General features: G+C 32.9%; 1 protein-coding gene across 1 annotated transcript in view; it reads right to left on the bottom strand.

Annotated features, from left to right (window-relative positions):
* LOC114944075 (uncharacterized) overlaps positions 1-21,057 on the bottom strand; it is a 71,399-nt gene that overhangs the window by 30,323 nt on the left and 20,019 nt on the right. Inside the window, exon 2 of the mRNA XM_085482378.1 lies at positions 5,366-5,816. Within this exon, the coding sequence (XP_085338504.1) occupies positions 5,366-5,816 (451 nt within the window). The remainder of the gene's footprint in view (positions 1-5,365; positions 5,817-21,057) is intronic.

Below are 21,057 nucleotides of genomic sequence, written 5' to 3'. Positions count from 1 at the left end.
GCGCTCCAGCGGATTACGTTTTAATCGGATCGTCATATAGTTACGCGCGCAACGTCGCGTCGGCGGGAACGAAGGTGAATGCAAAAAAGTAAAATAGAAAAAGCATGTAAACGATATATATGAGATGCATTTGATGTGAAGGGGGAAAATTCCGCCGTGACGGCACGTTCGCATGCTATGTGACATACGTGACATTCGAACAAGGTGAAATCGAGCGTGCTGGAATTGAAATAATGCCGCGTGGATGGTGTTCGCAAAATATTCCTGCCGTTTTTTCGAACGTGCAAATTGTCAATGAAAAATAAGTATATACACACACTTTTATTATAAGTATAGTAGATAGACATGGAAGCTTTTTCTTTATTAGAAGCGAGTACTCATGAATTTAAAATTATTTTTATCATAAATAACATGAAATAATAGCAATATTTACGTGAAATCCTTTCTCATTAAGCTAATCAATTTCTTATTAATTATTGCGAAGATCGCAAAACAATGAAAAATATTTTTATTCAGTTTAATCCTCCGTGTACGAGAAATGGAACGATTGTTATCTGATATGTTATATTTTAAGGTATACAGAAATTCTCGAGAAATTCATTATTTATTATTATAAATATCATAGAGATTATCTTTATTTTATTATTCTTTTCAGCGATTCCATCGTTTTGTTGCATATTATCAATTGTCTGAATTATATTTAGAATATCATTGAAAAATGGAAAGCATTGAACGAAATATCTATTATAAAATAATTATTATTCATAAAGATTGCAATAAAACGATCATATGATTTATATCTTATATTATTTATATTTGCTATATTGATCGCAATCGTTAAAAAAAATTTGACAACTTTCTGTGCTTGAGTGTCGCACAATGATAACAAAGAATGTCAACAACAGCGTGCTAGACGAGGCCGAAAACTATGTCATTGATAATTCATTGCCGAAATATTTTACATGTTGATGGGGTATAATAAACGTGTTGGTGAGGTATACACAGTCTGCGCATTACATTCCACAACCTCGTCATTCACACAGCGAAATTCGAGCGAGAAGGTAACGACATAGTCGCTTCACATATTATCGTATCTTGTAAGTAATATCATACAAATTGTGCAATCATTCTGTATAGTTATTATAACTAGCATTTATATTATATTATCTCGGTAGTCATTAAAAATTTGTTCCCTTTATTTAATTAAAAAAAAATCAATATCATCCAGTTTTGGATATAATCTTTCTTTTTTCTCTCCAACAATGTTGTCTACTATTAATAAAAATTAATAAAATATAATCTTTTTGATTTATTCTTTGCTCTTGCTACCTCATTTCAAGAATGAGGAAAAATGAGTTGGAATAAAACATAATCGTTATAATGTCGCGACACGTGGAAACTTTTCGTATTTACTCGACGATCGTGCTAGTGTGTCTCTCGTAAAACATTCTACGTGACAACGCACGTTCTAGGAACGGTATAGGAAACTTTACTAATAATTCGTACGTGACATCATCCGCTGTAGAGTCCGCTTTCACGCCCGGTGGATAGGCGAATGCCTGCTTGTCTGCCTGCGCAAATCTTCGTGGCATGCATAAGCGCACAAGCGCGCAGAGCATCTGACCTTTCACCGATCTCTCTTACTTACTTTGACCCTCGTCTCGTGAATGCCTCTTAGTGTAACGTTTAAAAATGCTATCTGGTTCCCGAGCATAATGCTATAAAACTGACCGCGTCACAATACAACTTTTGATAACTACAAACGCAACGAGAAATGTAATGCATATAATATTAAAACAATGTTAATCAGAAAAACTATATACAAATTTGTGACGCTGCCTGTTCTTTTTTTAATCCCAATTAAATTTAACTCAATCTTTTGTCGTAATTTTTAATCAAATAAATTAAAATTCTGCTCATCACAGTATTTTAAGATAAATAAATAAATAATATAGAAACCTCCCTTCATAATAGAGAGTCAATATACTATAATAGAGAGTATAAGATTTTCTCATACAAGATTTCTCTTGCATGTAGAAAAGAGGACTAAATAATTGACTTGTTGACAATGTACACATATGCGTTCGGATATTTCTAAGTTGAAGTAACTAAATAGCATACGGGAAAGCGATTTCACTTCCGCATATTTCTTTGGTGTCATTGCCAGGTTAAACAACAGCACTTACGCAAATGAGATCAGAAAGCGAGCGCGGGACGCCTTTTGATATCTCCCGGCTGCTCTTTTAACCCGCGTGTGCCCTTTATCCCACCCGGTTGCCGTTCTCGTGTAAACGAGGGTTTAATGGAAGCCGCCCTAGTTCAACGACTGGCCGACCTTAGAGGTACTTTAAATTATCTCGCGGCCAGCAACTTGTTACTACGGGAGACGACGTTGCTCCATTGTATAGGGTTGCTCTTGCAGTTGCTGCAAGAGAGAAAGCGAGAGAGAGAACTATGCTCTCAGAAGACGCTAACCGGAGAAGGGATTCTGTTTTGCTGTCGCTGCAAGATGCAGCTTTGCTTCCGCACCAGTGAAGTTTCTAAGCTTTTATTTTAATTTAAACGCGTTATATTATTATTTTGAAAATGCTATTTAATTGTTGCCAGAAACGGAATTAAGCTTAAGCACGATAATATTTGAATAAACAGTATTTATAATTAAATGTGTATGCTTACCCGTCAACGCACAAAATGTTACAATTAATTTTTATATACAAAATATAAACTATTATTATTATAAATTATTTTTAACACGTAACAATTTTTTATCATATCTTTTTATCATTATGCGTCGAGTCGGATAAAATGTAATGTAAAAGATGAATTAAGATGCAAATAAGTACAGCTATTAAATATCGCGAGACTGAACGAAAGATAGTCGAAAATTCGGGAGAACTCATTAAAGTTAAATTAACGAAGCATCTGTCCTTGACGGATTTGCTAATAGTTTTTAGATGGTATATTGCGCAGCCAAGCGGTTATAGTAAGATGATCGCTTGGTTTCTCCTTACCCAACCCGTTATTATGACGGACACACGAGACGCAAATAATTATTAAATTTAATAACAGGACGATGCGCACGCGGATCGACTCATTTTCTACCGATTTATCATCCTCATTTATCACCGTTATCAGCGTCGGACATAATTCACCTTTGGATTAACGATCTCGGCCATTGTTGCCTGTGCGGCTTACTCCGGTTAGCTGGTTAGGTGAACAGGAGTAAAGAGATATTACCGGCGTGGTATCATGTTTTCATGACAATCTTGTTATTGGTTAATCGTTTTATGCGGTTTAATCCGCTGATGCATAATGCATTCGATTTTATGTCGATATATATAGAAGATTCCGGAGTTGGATTTCGCTCTCATTCAACCTCACGAAAGCTCTCCTCTACCTAACCAACGTCTCGTCTTCTCCTTAGATTTAATTAACACGTGCTTCGGGAATAGAGAACTTTATCATTTTGCAAGTAATTCCATTCACGACTAAATATAGCTCTATTCGCGGCTTGCACGGAGATATATCGTTACTTAATCCTCAATGGAATAATCAGGAAGACAATCTCGCGTGACAAGAGCTCATTAATCGATTCGCAATTACTTTAATTGATTTTGCACAAAAATTTCACACTATTCCAATTCGTTTTTCTTTTATATACATTTTTTTTATCCGCTTTACTTTGCTCAAGAGTTGGTGACTGTAATTAGATCGAGCGGTTTCTTAAAGATTCTTCGGAGTATATTTAAAAGTCATCTCGTGAATTAGTACTACTATATAATCGAATTAAATTAAAGTATACTGATATTATAATAGCTAACAAAATGTTAATTCAAAGTGTTTTATATCATCGCATTTTTTTGCATATTTAACAATATTTTCTGTTTTTAAATATTTTTTAAGAATGTTTTAGTCTAATCTCCAAAGAGATTTATTAATTGCAAAAAAATTTTTTGGTGAAAATAAAGTTAAGTAAGTTGTGCGCTTATATAGTGATAAAGAGAAGAAAGAAAAAAGTACATTTAATACTGAATGTGACTTCTTCATAAAAAGATGTGCGTGTCACGTTAACCTTTTTTCGACAGACACAAAGAGACTACAAGTTACTGAACAAAAAAAGCTAAAGATGAAGGGACTTTTATCATCACGCGAGGATCGTGGGTAAAAATCAGTTCACACCGATAGCGACTGAAAGTGAATTCCCCACCTTATTACATTTGACGAGCATTACAAGAATGTGCTGTGCACATAAATTAATCTAATATTCTGTAAAATAACAAGAAAATATTTCTACAATACATCTTGTAATTAATTCTCATTAATATGATTAGTGTGTAATTATATGATTGTGCAACGCAATTGTTAATAATGATGAAAATTAGTTATCGCTCTTAATGATCTTCAAAATATAAGGAATATGTTTAAAAGTATAAGAAAATATTAATAAATTGATCCTCCATTCGATATATAATAAAAAATATTCTAAAAAACACGTCACATAACGTAACATTATACTGTCTAAAGGGCGAACATAAAATTATAACAAATTAATTATTGCATCTAATGAGTTAAAGATTTATTTAGATAAGATGCGAATATAGTATTGTATTAATAACCATAATGACAATAGCGAAAGTGTAATTATACAATTATTGTGTTAGAGTTTTCATACATATTTTTGATCTGTATTTAAAATTCTAAAAAGGTTTATAATTTACAGAAAGAGAGAGAAAGAGAGATTGTATCAAACAGATTGTCGGCGTGATACTAATGCTTTTTCTAAGAGTATCAAACGAGAAATCGATCGCGAATTGACCTTTCCCTTCGCATATTGCAACACGATTTTCGCTTGCAGTGTTTCATTCGCTTTTCATGTTGTTAAAAAATTAAGGGATGTCTGCAAGGTTACATTACATTAGAGATGATTAATCTTTCGTGAAAGAAGCCGTGATTGAAACATCTTGCATTCTCATTTTTCTTTCGTAATATTTCAGTTTTTAATCTCATACCTTTGTAGGCATTTATACTTTATGTCTATGTACATCTTCAACATAATTGTAATTAAATTTGTATACATACACAATTTTAATCTATAATTTAATAATTCCTCTAGAGAAAATTTATCACGTACGAGAAAAAATAGATTTATCTTTCTTCTTAATAGTTAAAAAGTTGCACGATTAAATATTAATATCACGCGAATATATCATTTGGCGGAAATAGGCAAACAATTTAAAACGCGCGCACGCAATGCATCAATTTCTCCTAATTAAAAACAAAACTTTACTCGAGATTTAAAATAGACGAAAGAATAACAATCATTTTCGATCAAATGGGGGAGATAAGAATTTTTCAAATGACTTACCTTTCCCTCTGCGAGCTGGAACAGGGTAATATCTTCCCCATGCTGTTGAGCTTCCCCTTGGGTTCGCACAGGTTCCCGGAAGACTGGGTTCGCCGGCCAGTCAGGCCCTTTCCGTTATGCCTGCTCAGATTCGAGCCCATTGTCGACTCCTCGATCGCCTGGAGTTGATTCACCTGTCGTGGATCGTCCTCGCGGCGGCTGTTCACGGCATTTCCGGGCGCGTTCTCCTTATTAGGCCAGTACTTGTCGAGCTGGTCCTTGGCGTCGACTCTGCAGGATATCGGTGGCAATGGTGCCGGCCGATTCCTCTTGCCACCGGAAACGCCCGGTTGCAATTGCGGACGAGTGCAGCCGCGACGACGACCGCTCGATTCGCCGTTTACGGATATCCTCTGCAGTTTCCAGCCTTCCTGATCGTCGCCCGTGGACGGCACCGTCACCACTTCCTCACCTGCAATCGAGAAATGACACTCTGTTAGAGCGACACCGATGGTTAGTCGTTCCGGGAAATAACGTTTCCCTCGTTTTTGCACGCTCGCAAGTTTCCAGCAAACGACGCGAAATTACACAGCTGTTTTGATGAACTGCGGATGGTTTTATTTTATTTTCAGTCGTGTGTATATCTTCGCATGCGGGTGTATTTGAGTTTCGAGAACGAACAGCGTTCTCGCAAAGATAACATCCTAACGTGATTACAACTCGCACATATAACTCTTGGGTTAAAATGCGAAATGTGTCGTGCGTCACAGCACATGTTTGATCCGCAAAATTCCTACATAATTATGTTCCATTTTATGCCTCGTGAAACTTTCGTAATAAGCTAAAGTTGAAAAGTAGCATGGAATATGAAATAGAAACGTAAGAGAGCTTTTAATGCAGCATTGTAAAATTATAATATAAACTCGCTTCAAAGATTCATAAACAAGATATATACTATGGAAAGTAAACTTGCTTCGAAGATCAATAAGGCATCGGGACTCGTGCCTTTGAAAGTTATATTATAATTTAATAATAGCTGAATTAATTTCGTTTGTTTGTTGGTTCTAGTTTTACAAGACAATAAAAAAATAGACTGAATAAAGTTGATCGAACTGGCTTTAATGTAACGTGATAAAATATTTTACTGCGCATAATATAAAAGTAAAATTTCAATTTTTGCGTTTAAGTTTCGACCGAGTGATATTTTACAACGATGACGTCACTCGCAGAATACCGCACATCTGCATATTTTTGCAATTCAGGTAGCTGTCTGCAAAGTGGCGAGTGTGCTGTGTATTTAGTGATAGTTGACTTAAGCCCTTAAGCAATTAATTTTTCGCATAACTTTTATAAAAAATGATCATAACACACGTCCTCTAATTAGTATATATATATATATATATATATATATATATATAAAATATAGAATTTTACTTTTTTACGTACGAGAAAAAAAATGTGAATCTGTTTGAAACTATTGTAAAATTCCATCAAAACAATAATGCTTGTTGAAATCTCTGTCATTAATGTTTAATCCGGCGAGAGAACGTTTTGTTAAATTTGTGTTTTAAATTTTCAGTACGTGTGGATTATCGCTCCCCAGAGCACACCGATTCCAAACAATTAGCATAGTTTAACAATTAGTATAATTTCGCCTTTCAGCTTTCGCGCAGCAGTTGCAGAAAGCGCGCGAAATACATCCGCATTCATATGGTGAACTTATTGTTGGTATTACGTCTAAATGGAATCCGATTCCCCAGTTGCGTATCCGAGGTCCGGTCACTGTATATACATAATAACCATCGTGCGAGGCTTGTTGCATAACCGTATTATTAATGAGGCCGGCATGCGTGCACGTGCATCTCGCACGCCACGCATCCGACGAATGGAGCTGGCTCGAAACGTCAAGCTTGAATCGCGGTCGCTTGTTGTGTCTACGAGCGGAAAGTTTTAATTCGACACGAGAGGAAATCGACGATGGTACATAGTCGACGTGTGAAAGAACGAGAGCGCACCAATACTCGATTAATTCACCGGCGAATTGTAAATTACGACAACTCGCATTTAGGCAAAAGCAAAATTACTCTTCTGTTCGATATGCATTGTAAATGTAATTTTTTTTAAATATATGTAGATTGAGTTTTTTATTCAAGCCGTAGGAACGGCTTGAATCTCGGAGAGAAATATTGAGAAAATTAAGGTTGCAAGATTTCAATTACGGTCGATTTAAATAAAAAAAAAATCGTGCTGTTTTTCTCTTTTTTTTACTTATATATATTTTGATGTATTTGCGATATATACTGATAGATATTCAAAAATTATATATATATATATATATAATTATAATAGATTCTTTAATTTTAATTCAAGATAGGTATGGTTATATAGAATGTGTTCTTGCTGTCAGTTATCGCTCTCACAAGTGGAAGGCTATAATGATTCAAGGAAAGAGCCGGTCATTAACACACATAAGGAGGAAATGCCTGGGAGTCATAATTCGCATGCTTGTACTTGATTTCTTGCGGGAAAGTATTACGTTAGCAATTCTGCGGTAATCGGGACAATCAACTGTTAACTGTAATTTACTAGCTTACAGATTTGTAATATCCGGTAAACATATTTATTAAAATTAACTTATAAATCTCATTTAAGAGTGGCTTATGAAAGAAATATAACATATAAAGAATCTTTTGCTTCCTCATAGAGGAAACTTTGTTTTTTTAAATATATGTAGATTGTAATAATCTTAATGATTCCAATAATCTTAATTACTAATTACTTTCTACAAAAATATCAAGAGTCTAGAAATATTCCTAAGAAAATATATTTTTAGAAGATATATTTATAGATCAAATTCCATAAGTATCTCGTTAGAAAACAATTTTTTTCCAAGAGAATGATCAAGTTCGAAAATATTTTTTCTACCTAACAAGAGAGATAATCTGGCTTTTCTATCGTAAAATCCGCGTACTTTATCTTACTGTCTTGTTCGCGCAAGTGTATTTTCTCTGGATTATTCGAAGCAGTTCCGTTCTTGTATATATAACCCATTTTAGATAACGTCGCCATTGCTATTGGGTTAACCGATGAAATCGTCGTTTTACAGCACAACCGCGGAAAATGGAAATAAGTCGAAAATCAGTTGGAAAGATGTAGCTCCGGAAAAAAGCTCACACCTTCATAGGAGCTTAAGAGAGGGTGCAAAATTTAAGCCCGCCTTGGAACGGAAGGAAGTTGCTTTTTCGCAGCTTTTTTTTATAAAGTGAAAAGAATTTTAAGTGAAAGGCGACGAAAGGCACGTGCGATTATTTAACCTCATATGTGGTCCTCGGTGTGCACATCGTTTATCTCGCATGCAAGTCGGTATGTGTAAAATAAAACTTGTTCTCTACCGCGCACGCGAAATCACCGTTGCGCTCGTAATTGCATTTTACCAGTGCGTGACGCTTTTATAATGCGTGCGTTTATAATATCGTTCAGAAAAAAAATGTAAAGATATGTAAAGTGGCAAAAAGAATTATTTCGTTTCGATATATGTAGATCCAGGGGCTTATACGATAGTATCCGACGTAGAAAACTTTCTAATACAATTTCGTGGAAAAAACTCATATTTTACAGAAAAGATATCGTGAAACAGGTTCATGTTAGTTTTTTCAAGCCAATAGGTTTTAATAAAAAGATATTTTTAGTGAAAATAACTGCGTCCATTCTAGAATAACATCACACGATTTTTACCTGTATCGTGTACCAACTGTAAAATGATACTATTATTGACTATTATTACAAAACATGAATGTACGCAGCAGATACGTGTTTACCCGTATCGATTGTTATTTGAATCCGACAGAAACAAAGTTATATGATTAATTTTCAATTTTAAATAAACTTGGTTTAAAAAAAAAAATTATATGCATAATTGTAAACTCTTCTATCAATATCAAAATATTATTTTATTTAAAAAATTCTCTTATTCCCCTATATGTGCGAGAATACACATTACAAGTTTTTTAAATTAATAAAATATACAATAAAATTTTAAAAAAATATTCTCTAATCTCTAAATGCAATAACAAACACAAAAAGTATTTCTTTATTTTTTGGTACTCTATAATCGACGCTTATCGAAGAGAGATAATTGCAAATGTTTATTGCTGTGAAAGCAGACACTTTTGTTTATTTTCATCCTGCCATTAATTCACAATCCGTTACGGTGGATGGGTGTCGGTATTTTCGATTTAATCGATAGATAGGTTTTAAAATCAGCTGTGTTAGGTGATCGATTTTACGAGAGCTTGTGTCATTGGCACCAGCAATTATTCCGGCTTCTTCCGTTCACGCGGCTTCCGGTCGCGAATAAATCCAAGAGGATGGGTAAACGCAGGAAATTGATAGAGACCGTGTATAGGTCGCCCTTGGGAAGATTATTATCATCGTAAACGTCATACAAGAGCTGATCTGAAATTTATTGCGTATCGGGATCTTTTTGTCGATAAAATACATTGATGCGTGCTCGACGTGCGTGTTCAACAGTACGTAATTTCATATACAACTGTATTAATGTAAAAAAAAAAAATAATTGCTACAGCATCCAATATTGAAAAAAATATTAAAACATATTTAATAATTTTAAACGAGCGTGCACGCTCGAGGAAATTGTTTAATGTTAAAAAAAATTGGCATAAATTTTCTCGATAAATTGAACCGTGAAAGTAAAAGTGTAGACGTAAGTTAAATTTTTAATAAGATCTTATTTTCCAGTTAAGTTGACCAATAGAGTTTGTTTGTTACTTTACTTTTGTAGAGAAAATTTAATTCGAGACTTAATTACCAGGATATTTAATGAAAGTTGGAAAGTTGCTACAAATGACTTTCTATCGAATCTTCACTGCAGAGAAGTTTATTCTTTAATTTATCAAAGAATTTATCTTATTTTTAGAGAAAATTTTGTCTTAGAATTTATCCAGAAAATCATAGTAATCGTGAGACAATATGATATTGGAAGAATTTTATGAGTTTCTCTGATAAAGATTTACAATAAAAAATATTAATATCTATCAAAAGAAGAAATAAAGTATGCTTGATAATTAATTTTATTATGTACATATCAATATTTTTATTCTGATAAATATTAATCAGAGAAATTTATAAAATTCTTCCGATATCTTGTTCCATGATTATCATGATTTTCAGGGTAAATTCTAAGAGAAAATTCTCTCCGTGCAAGATTTATAAAAAAATATATATTATTCTCAAAAGATGGTGGAATAAAAGCAGAATAATAAGTAAAACTATTAATTATAAATATAATTAAGTATGGGAAATATTAACAAAGGTATGTATATAAAACATATATCCACACTGAAACAAAAATTTATCAAATTCAAATAAATATTCAATACTGCCTAATAAATCATTTATTTAAAACTAATAATATTGATTTGATCTGAAAAATATTTATTTGATATAAAAAAATCCTTTTCAAAACAGATAAATATTTATTTCAAATAAACGATTTATTATATAGTATTGCAATAAATATTAATTTAATAATTTTTTGTCAGTGCAGACTGTATTTCAAAATTAACATAAAATCATAAGAATCAATAGTAAAAGAAAATGTGCTGTGATATTTGAGACACTAAATTTCATCCGTTTTGTCATCGTGTCGATAAATAACGTTTTTAAAATAAAATTTGCAATGATTTTAACTCGAAATACATTTTCCATAAGGTCAAGGATAATTTACTTTACATCGAGGATTATCGTATTTTTGGCATTCGCGACTAAATCGAGCGTTGTAAAATATTCAGTATTGTTGTTGCGATGCAGGAGAGAGAGAAACACGGTACAACGCATAATATACATATACATAATATAATTTATATATAGAGAGCGCGCGAGTCTAGCATTATAATTACTCCATAATTAGTTCCGAGAGAACGTTTCGCGCTAGCGGAACTGAAATGCTCGATTCACCACGTCGTGTAATTATTATCTCGTACATCGACTGACACCGACTAAAAACAATTCGAGATTACGCGGGACGAGGAGCTCGCGTGCGTAAATAGTCGGAATCGTATATGCACTAATTCGCACGTGCTTTCCGATCGCAATAAGTGCAACCGCAGCTGTTGCAACAACGATTATGCACTCGTGCGAATTGAGCTACATTGGGAAAAATCCATTTAAATATCAATTAACTCACCTTCATTAACTTAACCTAAGCGCCGAATTTATTATCGCAAGGTCAAGGTCATTCTCCGCTACGTTCCGAGTAATTAAACATCATTCGCAGGTCTCGAGAAAAATGTCGAGCCCTTGTATTTATGCATGAAATATATGTAAATTCAACAATATTGCATGTCGCACGGGTCAACGAAGATTGCAGACGCAAGGAATCGCACAAAAAAATTCTCGAGAATGAGAAGTCGTAAAGCTAATCGAAGTGTCGAATGTTCATCATGGATTATTTACAGATAATGAATTGCTGTTCCATTAATACTGCCGTAGCCATTAATGAAAATCACAATTACGTAACTGTTATAATTAATACACACACGTCCGGCACGATGGAGTTGACAACAGAAGGCAGCGATATGGTAAATACGTCAGCTAATTAATTGTTTGCGCGACACATTTTTTTTTAGTTTGTTAACGAGAGACTACATGGCTCTGATATATAATATTTTCTAGATTGTATATTTATTATTGCATTTTTTATATACATACAAAAATATGTATTTTTTATATTATATTTTTTTATACATTTATATTTATATTTTTGTCGAACAGTTGTCTCAGTTTTTATTGGATTACGTGCAGTCCCATCAATCATCGTATCACGTAGCTGCGTTCTCTCGAGTTAGGCGATCTGTGTGGCTGTGTCCGATACAATGGAATCGACAACAATAGGCAATAATGATAAGTACATTAGCTAATTAATTCTACTTGCGAGATCATTTATAATTATTGCAAAAAATATATTTTATATATTTAATATTGTATTATTTATATTTATATTTATATGTATGTTATGTGCAATAAAAGATTGCTCTAATACATTGTATTTTATTTGTTATCACAGGTCGGGCGATCGTAATTATTCATGTTTTTGCAAGTGTCGTGAGTGATACGAAGGACCAAGAAAGGAGGAGGAGGAGACATCGGGAAAGCATCGGGCGACAGCGAATCAACTGTGAAGTATGAAAATAAATATATAATAATTTCTTTTAAGAAATAAATATATAGTTTAAGTATCTATATATATGTATTTTATTTATTATTACAGGTAAGCATCACGGATAAGCTGCGCGCGACTACAAGATTCTCGAGTACCGATTCGTTGCTTCGTGCGATTATAGTTTTGCATTATTTTTTCATTGTGTAAAGTACGCGAAATACACGTGGAATTCACGTGTCGCGTCGGGAGTGCCGTGTAAAGTTTCGCGTGCCGGGAGTGCCGTGTAAAGTGTCGCAAATTATTCGTGTTTTCGCGAGTGTAGTGAGTGTTCCAAAACATCAAGATTGGATTAGGAGCAGAAGGAGGCCTCTGGCGATAGCGAAGCAACTGTGAGGTATGCAAAATATATATATATATATATATATATATATATACTTATTTTTATAAGTATATACACACACACATGTATATATTTAATTTGAATTTTTTGTTTTCAGATCAACATACATGCTACAACTCCGCTCTTGCAGGTATCGGTGAGTGAGAAAATGTTTAATTGTGTGATTTTATTTTAATTCAATTTGCGCCACAGTTATGATCCTTGTATGGTTTATGGTTACATATATATGGTTCTGTATAGGTTTTTATAATATTTAAAAAAACAAGACTAATGTTCTTTATTGGTAGACAATATCTGTTTCTCTTTATAGTATATTTTATTATATGCAATTAGCATAAAATCGTGTATTTTATGTTACGAAACATTGTAAGTCCAATGACTTAGGAATCGGGTATCGATTCATATCGTTCTACGTTGCTACGTTACAGAACGTCAAAACAAACGTATCGAACAGTTGTATCGTGTTGTATATTGTTTGATCAATGAAAGTTCATTGCACCTTTAACTTGGGTGGGTAACAAAATTAAACGTTTAAACTTTGAACAAATAATACAAATTTTGGTTATTCTTCATGGTTTTATATTCTTTATAAATTTAAATTTATAATTTTATATTCTTTATAGTTTTATATTTTTTGGGATTCTATATTTAATCGCAAAGAATAATGTTTGCATTACCTTTAACTTGGGTGGGTAACAAAATTAAACGTTTAAACTTTGAACAAATAATACAAATTTTAGTTATTCTTCATGGTTTTATATTCTTTATAATTTTATATTCTTTATGGTTTTATATTTTTTGGGATTCTATATTTAATCGCAAAGAATAATGTTTGCATTACGAATATGGTTTGATTCAAAGTAGCCTCCGCAAATTTTAATATTCGTTTGACGCACTCGTAACAAATCAGCCAAATCAATTTCACAGGTATTTTGTTACGGAGATTTTTTTTATATTTTTTATATAGTTTTTTATTTCTGAATTATAGTCCTATACTCTTTATAGGAATATTATAGTTAATATAACCATAAAGTCGTTATGGTTAATATAATCATGAAAAAAGTATATCTCGGTATACGCCAGATTTGGTTTTTAAAAATTTTTAATTTAAAAAATATCACGAGTATGCTTTGATTTTCTGTCTTATCAAATTAAGCCTAATAAATAATTGTTTTAACACTTGAAAGAGAACCTTCTTAAACCTTTATTTAAAATCTTGAAAAAATAGTTTTATAAAATTATGTACCGTGTGAATATTTGTGATTTTGCCTTTAGTTTTTCATGAGCTACGAATTATGTTGTCTGTGTTTTCTTTTTGATGTATTTTAAAAATCAATCGTGACAATCTCTGCGGCTATCACTTTTGATGTTTTAAAAGTAGTCTTGCACAAATATGCAAAGTGTCAATCGAAGTTAATTTACAAAAAGACATTGATACACTTAATAAAATCAGAAACTCTAGTTAATTTAAAAAAACTTAATGTAAATTTCGTATGTGCGCATGTCTTTCTCTGCATTCAACTATTCAAAAAAATATCAGCGAGAATAGTGACAATTTTATTGTTGTTTTACATTTTTTAAATATAGGCATATAACGCACCCATACTTGGCGAGAGACACTACCGTGTGTCTTTTGATATACATAAATAACTGCATAATTTTTCTCAAACACCCGCTTTTTTGGTGATATATTTTTTTAAATTTTCTATCTATTCTATCTTGACACCCTCCGCCCCAAATTATGATGTTAGCACAAAATTTTTTGTGATCATCGTCATTCTCGTTATCTCTTTCGTTCCCCATCCATCACTCCTCTCAATTTGTTCGACAGTTTAATCGATCTTTATTTTTATTTTCTCTGCATATTGCACGCACTGTTTTTAATGTTGTAAATTGTGACTGAAACACTTGAGCTATTTTCAGTTTTTTTTTGTTTTGATTAAAGTAATTAATATAACATCACACACATGTGAGGTATTCTAGTCTTGTATTGCAAATATCGAGCAATTATTAATTGTTAAACATTGTGCCCATTTTTCGATTGTCGGTGTTTCTTATGTCTTCATTTATTGTTTCAGCATTTTCTATGTTTTCTTGTCCTCCATATATAAATTTCGTATCATTCTTTTGGTGACTTTTCCTCAGTATTCAATTTTTCTCTCAGTTGTTTTATCCTTATATTTGTTGTATTTCGAATTTATAAATATTTCAGTTCTTTTGTTTTATTTTTTATGTACCTATTGAATATAAAACTTTTTTTTCTTTTTTACTAGTTCTTTTATTTCCTGTATAAACTATGATATTTTTCTATTATTGTTTATTTTTATCTGTCTTTGTCCTAGCGCTTCTATAGTAGAATTTAAAATGTTTTTCTTTCAATTCGAAGCCGAGTACAAACAATGCAAGTCTCGTCTCTCCGATCCCTCTTTCGCCTTCTGCTTTTATTCTTAATTATCAGATAAGAATAGTGTTATTTATTTTTATGACTACGAAGTTAATTGTTTCTTTAAGAATTCAAAGGCTCTATATATTGTATATTAAATATAAATTTGAATTTAATAGTATGTATGAAGTTAGTGTTTCATTTTGTGGAAATTCATAAATCAAGAATTTTAACTATTTATAATAGTTTTAGAGTTCCTGATTAAACAAATTCTGGCAATTAATAATGCTTTCAGATAAAGTGAGACGCCAACTTTACATGCACAATTTAATAGACCATAAAAGCCATATGCGGGTGTTAGTGCATTAGTTGTAACAAAAATTAAATTTTTGTTGTAATTGAATAGTTGTGCATGAATTTTATATGATGCCAAGACTTATTTGGAATTAAATTTCGTCAGAATTATTCCTCAATTCTTAAGAGTTCTAAGAGGTATTTTTTCGAATATTTCTTACCCAAAAAATTTTTCATTGCTTTCTTCAAGAACTAATTAAAATTCAGAATAAAGAAGTAGCAATTTATTTAATCATTTTGATTTATGTTTATGTAACATCAATCGATTATTGAACTTCATATCATATAATAAGGAAAAAATGCGAATTTTTTTTTATTTACAATTTAACTGCGAAAATTATAATGAAAATCGCCACAATAAAAAATGATTTCGCAGCCATGAAATTTTTGATTTAATTGTAAATATGATGCCCAATACATTGTCGATATTCTCGTCGGCGATGTCCAGCCAGAATTCTACAGAATTGCGACTTGAATTCCGAGAAAATCTCGTTCTTGCAGTCACCCTAAAACTAATTATTTAACGAGGAAACACCATTAGTTTGTGTACAAGCGAGCTGAAGTTATTCGACGAAACTGAAGTTTCTAGTATCAACAACACCAACACAAGTAAGTTGAAGAATAAAACTACAGGATCGATATAATAGTGCTACTATTAAAAATTTAGTAAAATTGATCTATTACTGACAAACGAGAGAAGCTCCAAGATTTACAATCGCAAGTTTATGATTATCACTGAACATGGCGTATAGGAGCTGCTCTACAGTCATCAATTAGACTATTTCCGGAGATGTCAAGGAAGATTTATTGCTATCTTCAGAATCTTGGAATTAATTTTACAGTTTTTATAACGTCGTGCCAAGTTGCCAATGGAAGTCAAGGACTGTAACTCGAGCGAGGCCGCGAAAGAAGCTTGAAAATAAGTCATCATTGAGCGATAACAAGGACTAGAACGCATAGGCAAAGTTCTAATTGTCGTTGCCGAAACTATTCAAGCCGTCAATCAGTTTCTAGGAATGCAACGGCTTACACTAAAAACAATGGATGTGAAGTGCTTGCAAGATTCTGTCGCGTCGTCTTTGACGTCGAGTTACAAGAGCAATTGTGAGATTGCTAACAACAAGCAATCGTCGATTTCGACATATCAAAGTTGTTGAACTCACTCATCGGTTTCTGATTCCGTCCGAACTGTTACGTCGTCAATTTTAGCGCAAATGTCTACTGCGTTGTCTATACAAACTTAAGGATCTGTGACATCAATTGCCCAGGCAGTAACAGATCAACATCTTTCAATTGTACGTATTCTTTTTCTATCTCAAGCCGCCGAGAAACCATACTTCCTTTTCATTCTCAAGGACTTCCAAGCAAACAGCCGATATATTCAATTTCCAGATGCTGAAGACAGAAGATAAAAAACGTAGTTGATACCGCGAGTAATCGCCCGTTAAATTATCTGATAGCGGTTAAAAGATCAACGGAGGAGGTTCTAGAAAATAAAGATGTTTATTTTTCGCCGATTATGGCATTGTTTTTACAAACTCGAGGTAAAGAACGGTGAGAAAAATGAAGAGGTGCTCTATAGTCGTCGAGGAAAGCTCTTCAGACTCGATATTGCAATGAAGAAGTGAATAAAAAAAGAAGAAAAAAAGAGAAGAAAAAACAAGTTACACCACAAGATGATCAACAAGCTATTGTGCGTCGCAACCACATACGTTGAAACTGTCTGAATTATCATTTATATATCATAAAGTTTATGTCAAAGGAACGAAAAAACTGGCTGTGGATCATGGCAGAGATCAAGTACATGCAATTTACTTGTCTTCTCAAGACATCCAACATCGTGATGGATTTCAAGAAAATCGATGAATGCGCGTTCGCATGTTCAGCACCGTTACGCATATAAGACAATGTTGAGGGCGGTAAATTTACTGTGCGCGGCATCAGACACTTCTCTTATCTACCTTAAATAAATTGCTACTTCTCTCGCCGACTCGTCCTATCCCCGATACCCGACGTCGGATTTGAGGGTGGAAACTCGCGAAACGCGATTACAATGGATAATACATGTCTGCCTTACGTCCTGAAAATGCGAGCGGCAATTACGTGCAAGATCGCGTGCAGCAACGAACGTAGCTAACCCCACCACTCATCTCCTTTAACTTCTGCTCTTTGATCGAGCGAGTAGAGGGTGCAAGAGGACTTTGTATTTACGCGAGAGAGCAAACTTCTCGGAGTAGTCGTTTCTCCATTTTAGACGATATTCTCGATGCAAATTTTATTTTAATATTCGCGATGCAATTTTTATTTTAATATTTGCGATGCAATTTTTATTTTAATATTCGCGATGGTATTTTTCTTGTTACACGATCATCCTGTTTTTGTTATTTTCATGTATAGAAATTACAATCGAAAATACAGAACAATTCAAAGTTTTTTTATCCTTTCTATTATTTATATACGTTTTGAAGGGAATGTATTGAAATTTCGTTCTAGTCAATTATTTCTGAAATCAGTAACATTTTGTATTTTCGTATTTTGTATTATATATGTAATTCCTCCATGTCCATATTCGTTTTAATAATCTTTTGTTTTTTATTTATTTTAATAATATTTTGTACATGGCCATTTAAGTTGTTTCGTTTTAATATCTTCTGTGGTATTTTGTACTCTCATAATTTTTTTCGAGTTTTTTTTCGACTGTTTAATCTAGATTTTTCTGCCTTTTTTCTTTAAAAGTCTATTTTCGTCACTTTAAGGATTTTCTCTGATTTTTCCTGTAATAGCCAAATGTTTCATTGTTGCATGTTATGATGCTCTTATAACAATAGAGTTATAAATTCTATACTTATTCTCTTTTAAAATTCTTTTGCCCCACAGCATTCTATTCAATAACGATATCGCTTTTCTATTTTGCGCGCATCTTATATTCTTATATGTATGTATGTGTTTGTCTCTATAGTTTTTTTGCTGCAAGTTTTTCTTCTTATGCAATTGAGCATAGCGAATTTTCGATCGTACAGCATCATGTAACATTATATATATATCTCTCTCATTTATTAGCATAGATCGTACAGATCCTTCAATCATATTGAATGTTGCCTTGACATCGGCAATTACGTCAGCGCGATGAGTAACATATTTTGTGGCTCGATTATCGTCTCGATGTTATTCTCAGTCGCGACGAAACGATGCGTGTATCGTACAATGAATCGATATAGTGGCCATCTCGCAATGACTTAAAGATAAAAAAGTAATCTCCAAAAAAATGTGTCTCCTATGTCTTGAGAATTTACTATAAATTCTTTAACAAATTGAAAAATAATTGATAGATTCGCGATACAAGTTTGAGATAAATCTATTATAGAGCCTATTTGAACTATCGTACATGAGATATAGTTTTTATAAATATTTGATCATTTTTGGAAGTTAATATAAGAATACACACATGTAGGCGAAATGCAATAGAATTTTATTTTTAAAACAGGATAATAAATTGACCATATTAACGGTATAAATATCTTACATTCAAAATATATTAGGATTTTAAACAAAGCTATGCAGGAATAAATATATATACCTATCTGTATTTTCGTCATATATGTATATGATTTCGTTTTAAAAAGACCAATGCTAAATTTAGGTCAAAATAAAAAGTAAATGGCAAAACCTATAGAACTAGTTAGAATTAGAACTAATTATTGAAATTTATTGAATATCGAACATACTCTTTTTCTATCAGTCTATGCAATTATATTCTGCCGAACAGTATATAAATATGGAGTTATATTCTAATAAGCAATAAATTAATCAGTTTTTTAAAATTTAATATTCCATATGTGTTACAGCTTTGGATGACATATAGTTTCGATAGCTGTTTTTTATATAGATATAATTTTGAAATAATTTATTACGAATACCGATTGTTTCCGTTTTAAATTGAAAAATATTTTTTTCGATATAATTTTTAAATACTTTTTTTGAATATTGAATAGTTCGAATATAATGCACAAACGTTTCTAAAACCTAAACAGCCAAGATATATATTAAATATACATATATCTTCTCTCTCTCTCTCTCTCTCTCTCTCTCTTTCTCTCTTTATACATTATAAATTATATGAACTATTATTTTTTTTTTAATTGATATTGATCTCTGTGAGATCACGCTGTAAAGATTTGTTCTTTTAACAACAGATTTAATCTTGTTAAGCTATTTATCATGCCATTATGCCGGAATACATTACTATGTCATTTCAATAAAACCTGTCATAAATCTCTTTAAGCTCATCATCCTTTGTCATGTGAATGTGCATTTGCACCGTAAATGAATAGTTATCGAGACGCTCATTCGAGTTTTAATCGCGGGAAATCGATGGAGTTTTTGTCGCGATCAAAAGCGTATGATAATTCCAACCTGTCGAGCTAATTTTCGTTACAACGTTTAATGTAGCTCTGGCACGAACAGGCACGCAATGCATTCCAATTTTGCCATTGCTTCATTAGCTTTTCGTTAATGCATTATCTATATATTTGAACATTATTAATTCTATTGTCCCCGTTATTATCACTACCAATTCCTTTATTTTGCAATTGTCAATATTATGTTTTATATATCGCAATATTTAATCTATTTTATTTATAATGCGCAAAAATTAACGACGATAGATTACAGTTTTTTTTTATATGGACGAAGAGTTTTTATCAAGAAAGAAAAAAAGAAATGTTCTTTATTTTTTTTTTTAGTTGGTTATATATTTTGTGTCATTTTATTGTGAGGGAAATATTCACGGACGATTGAAGTCGAACGATTTACCTTGCGCAGTTTGTTAACTTTCTTGTTCATTCACTTACGGTGAAACTTCGTATATATTTGAAGTTATGTCTAATCCGAGTCTTGATTACGTCAATTTGCGCGTCGTCCGAGTTTCTCACGCAATTCCCGCTGGACTTCTCGCCGAAATCCTTGCGAGGATCGCAAGGTCGAGCCAAGAGAACGGGATTAGAGAAGGAGGAGTGTGAGATCTAGGTCAGAGTTCCCTTTATTCGATTCTTCTTTCTTGGCTCCTCTCTCGCGGTCGGGTCTCTTCTGCCTCTCCGTTTTCGTTTACTCATTCTTTCCATTCTGGATCATGCGCGATAGCTTTTCCGGATTTTCTGAAAACCGTTACAATGCATAACGAGGCATCGTCAGCTCCTGAAGAACGCGACAACTTATTGAATGTATCCCCTGGGTGCTTTTACGGAAAAAATTCTCGGGCTACTGTAATTCGGTTCGCTGGAATACGTCCAGACATGGGCAGTTTGAATAGATACGAAAGAATGGGACGAAGAACTGAATGACGTCAAGGTTGTGCTATACTATGGTCGTGTTATTTTAAAATCGATTCTCGCTTTTGA

This window comes from Nylanderia fulva, unplaced genomic scaffold (genome assembly GCF_048542155.1).
Source record: "Nylanderia fulva isolate GAGA-0341 unplaced genomic scaffold, ASM4854215v1 Scaffold20, whole genome shotgun sequence".
Lineage (NCBI taxonomy): Eukaryota > Metazoa > Arthropoda > Insecta > Hymenoptera > Formicidae > Nylanderia > Nylanderia fulva.
Note: the sequence above shows the minus strand (reverse complement) of the source record. Positions and strands in the feature narration are given on the sequence as shown.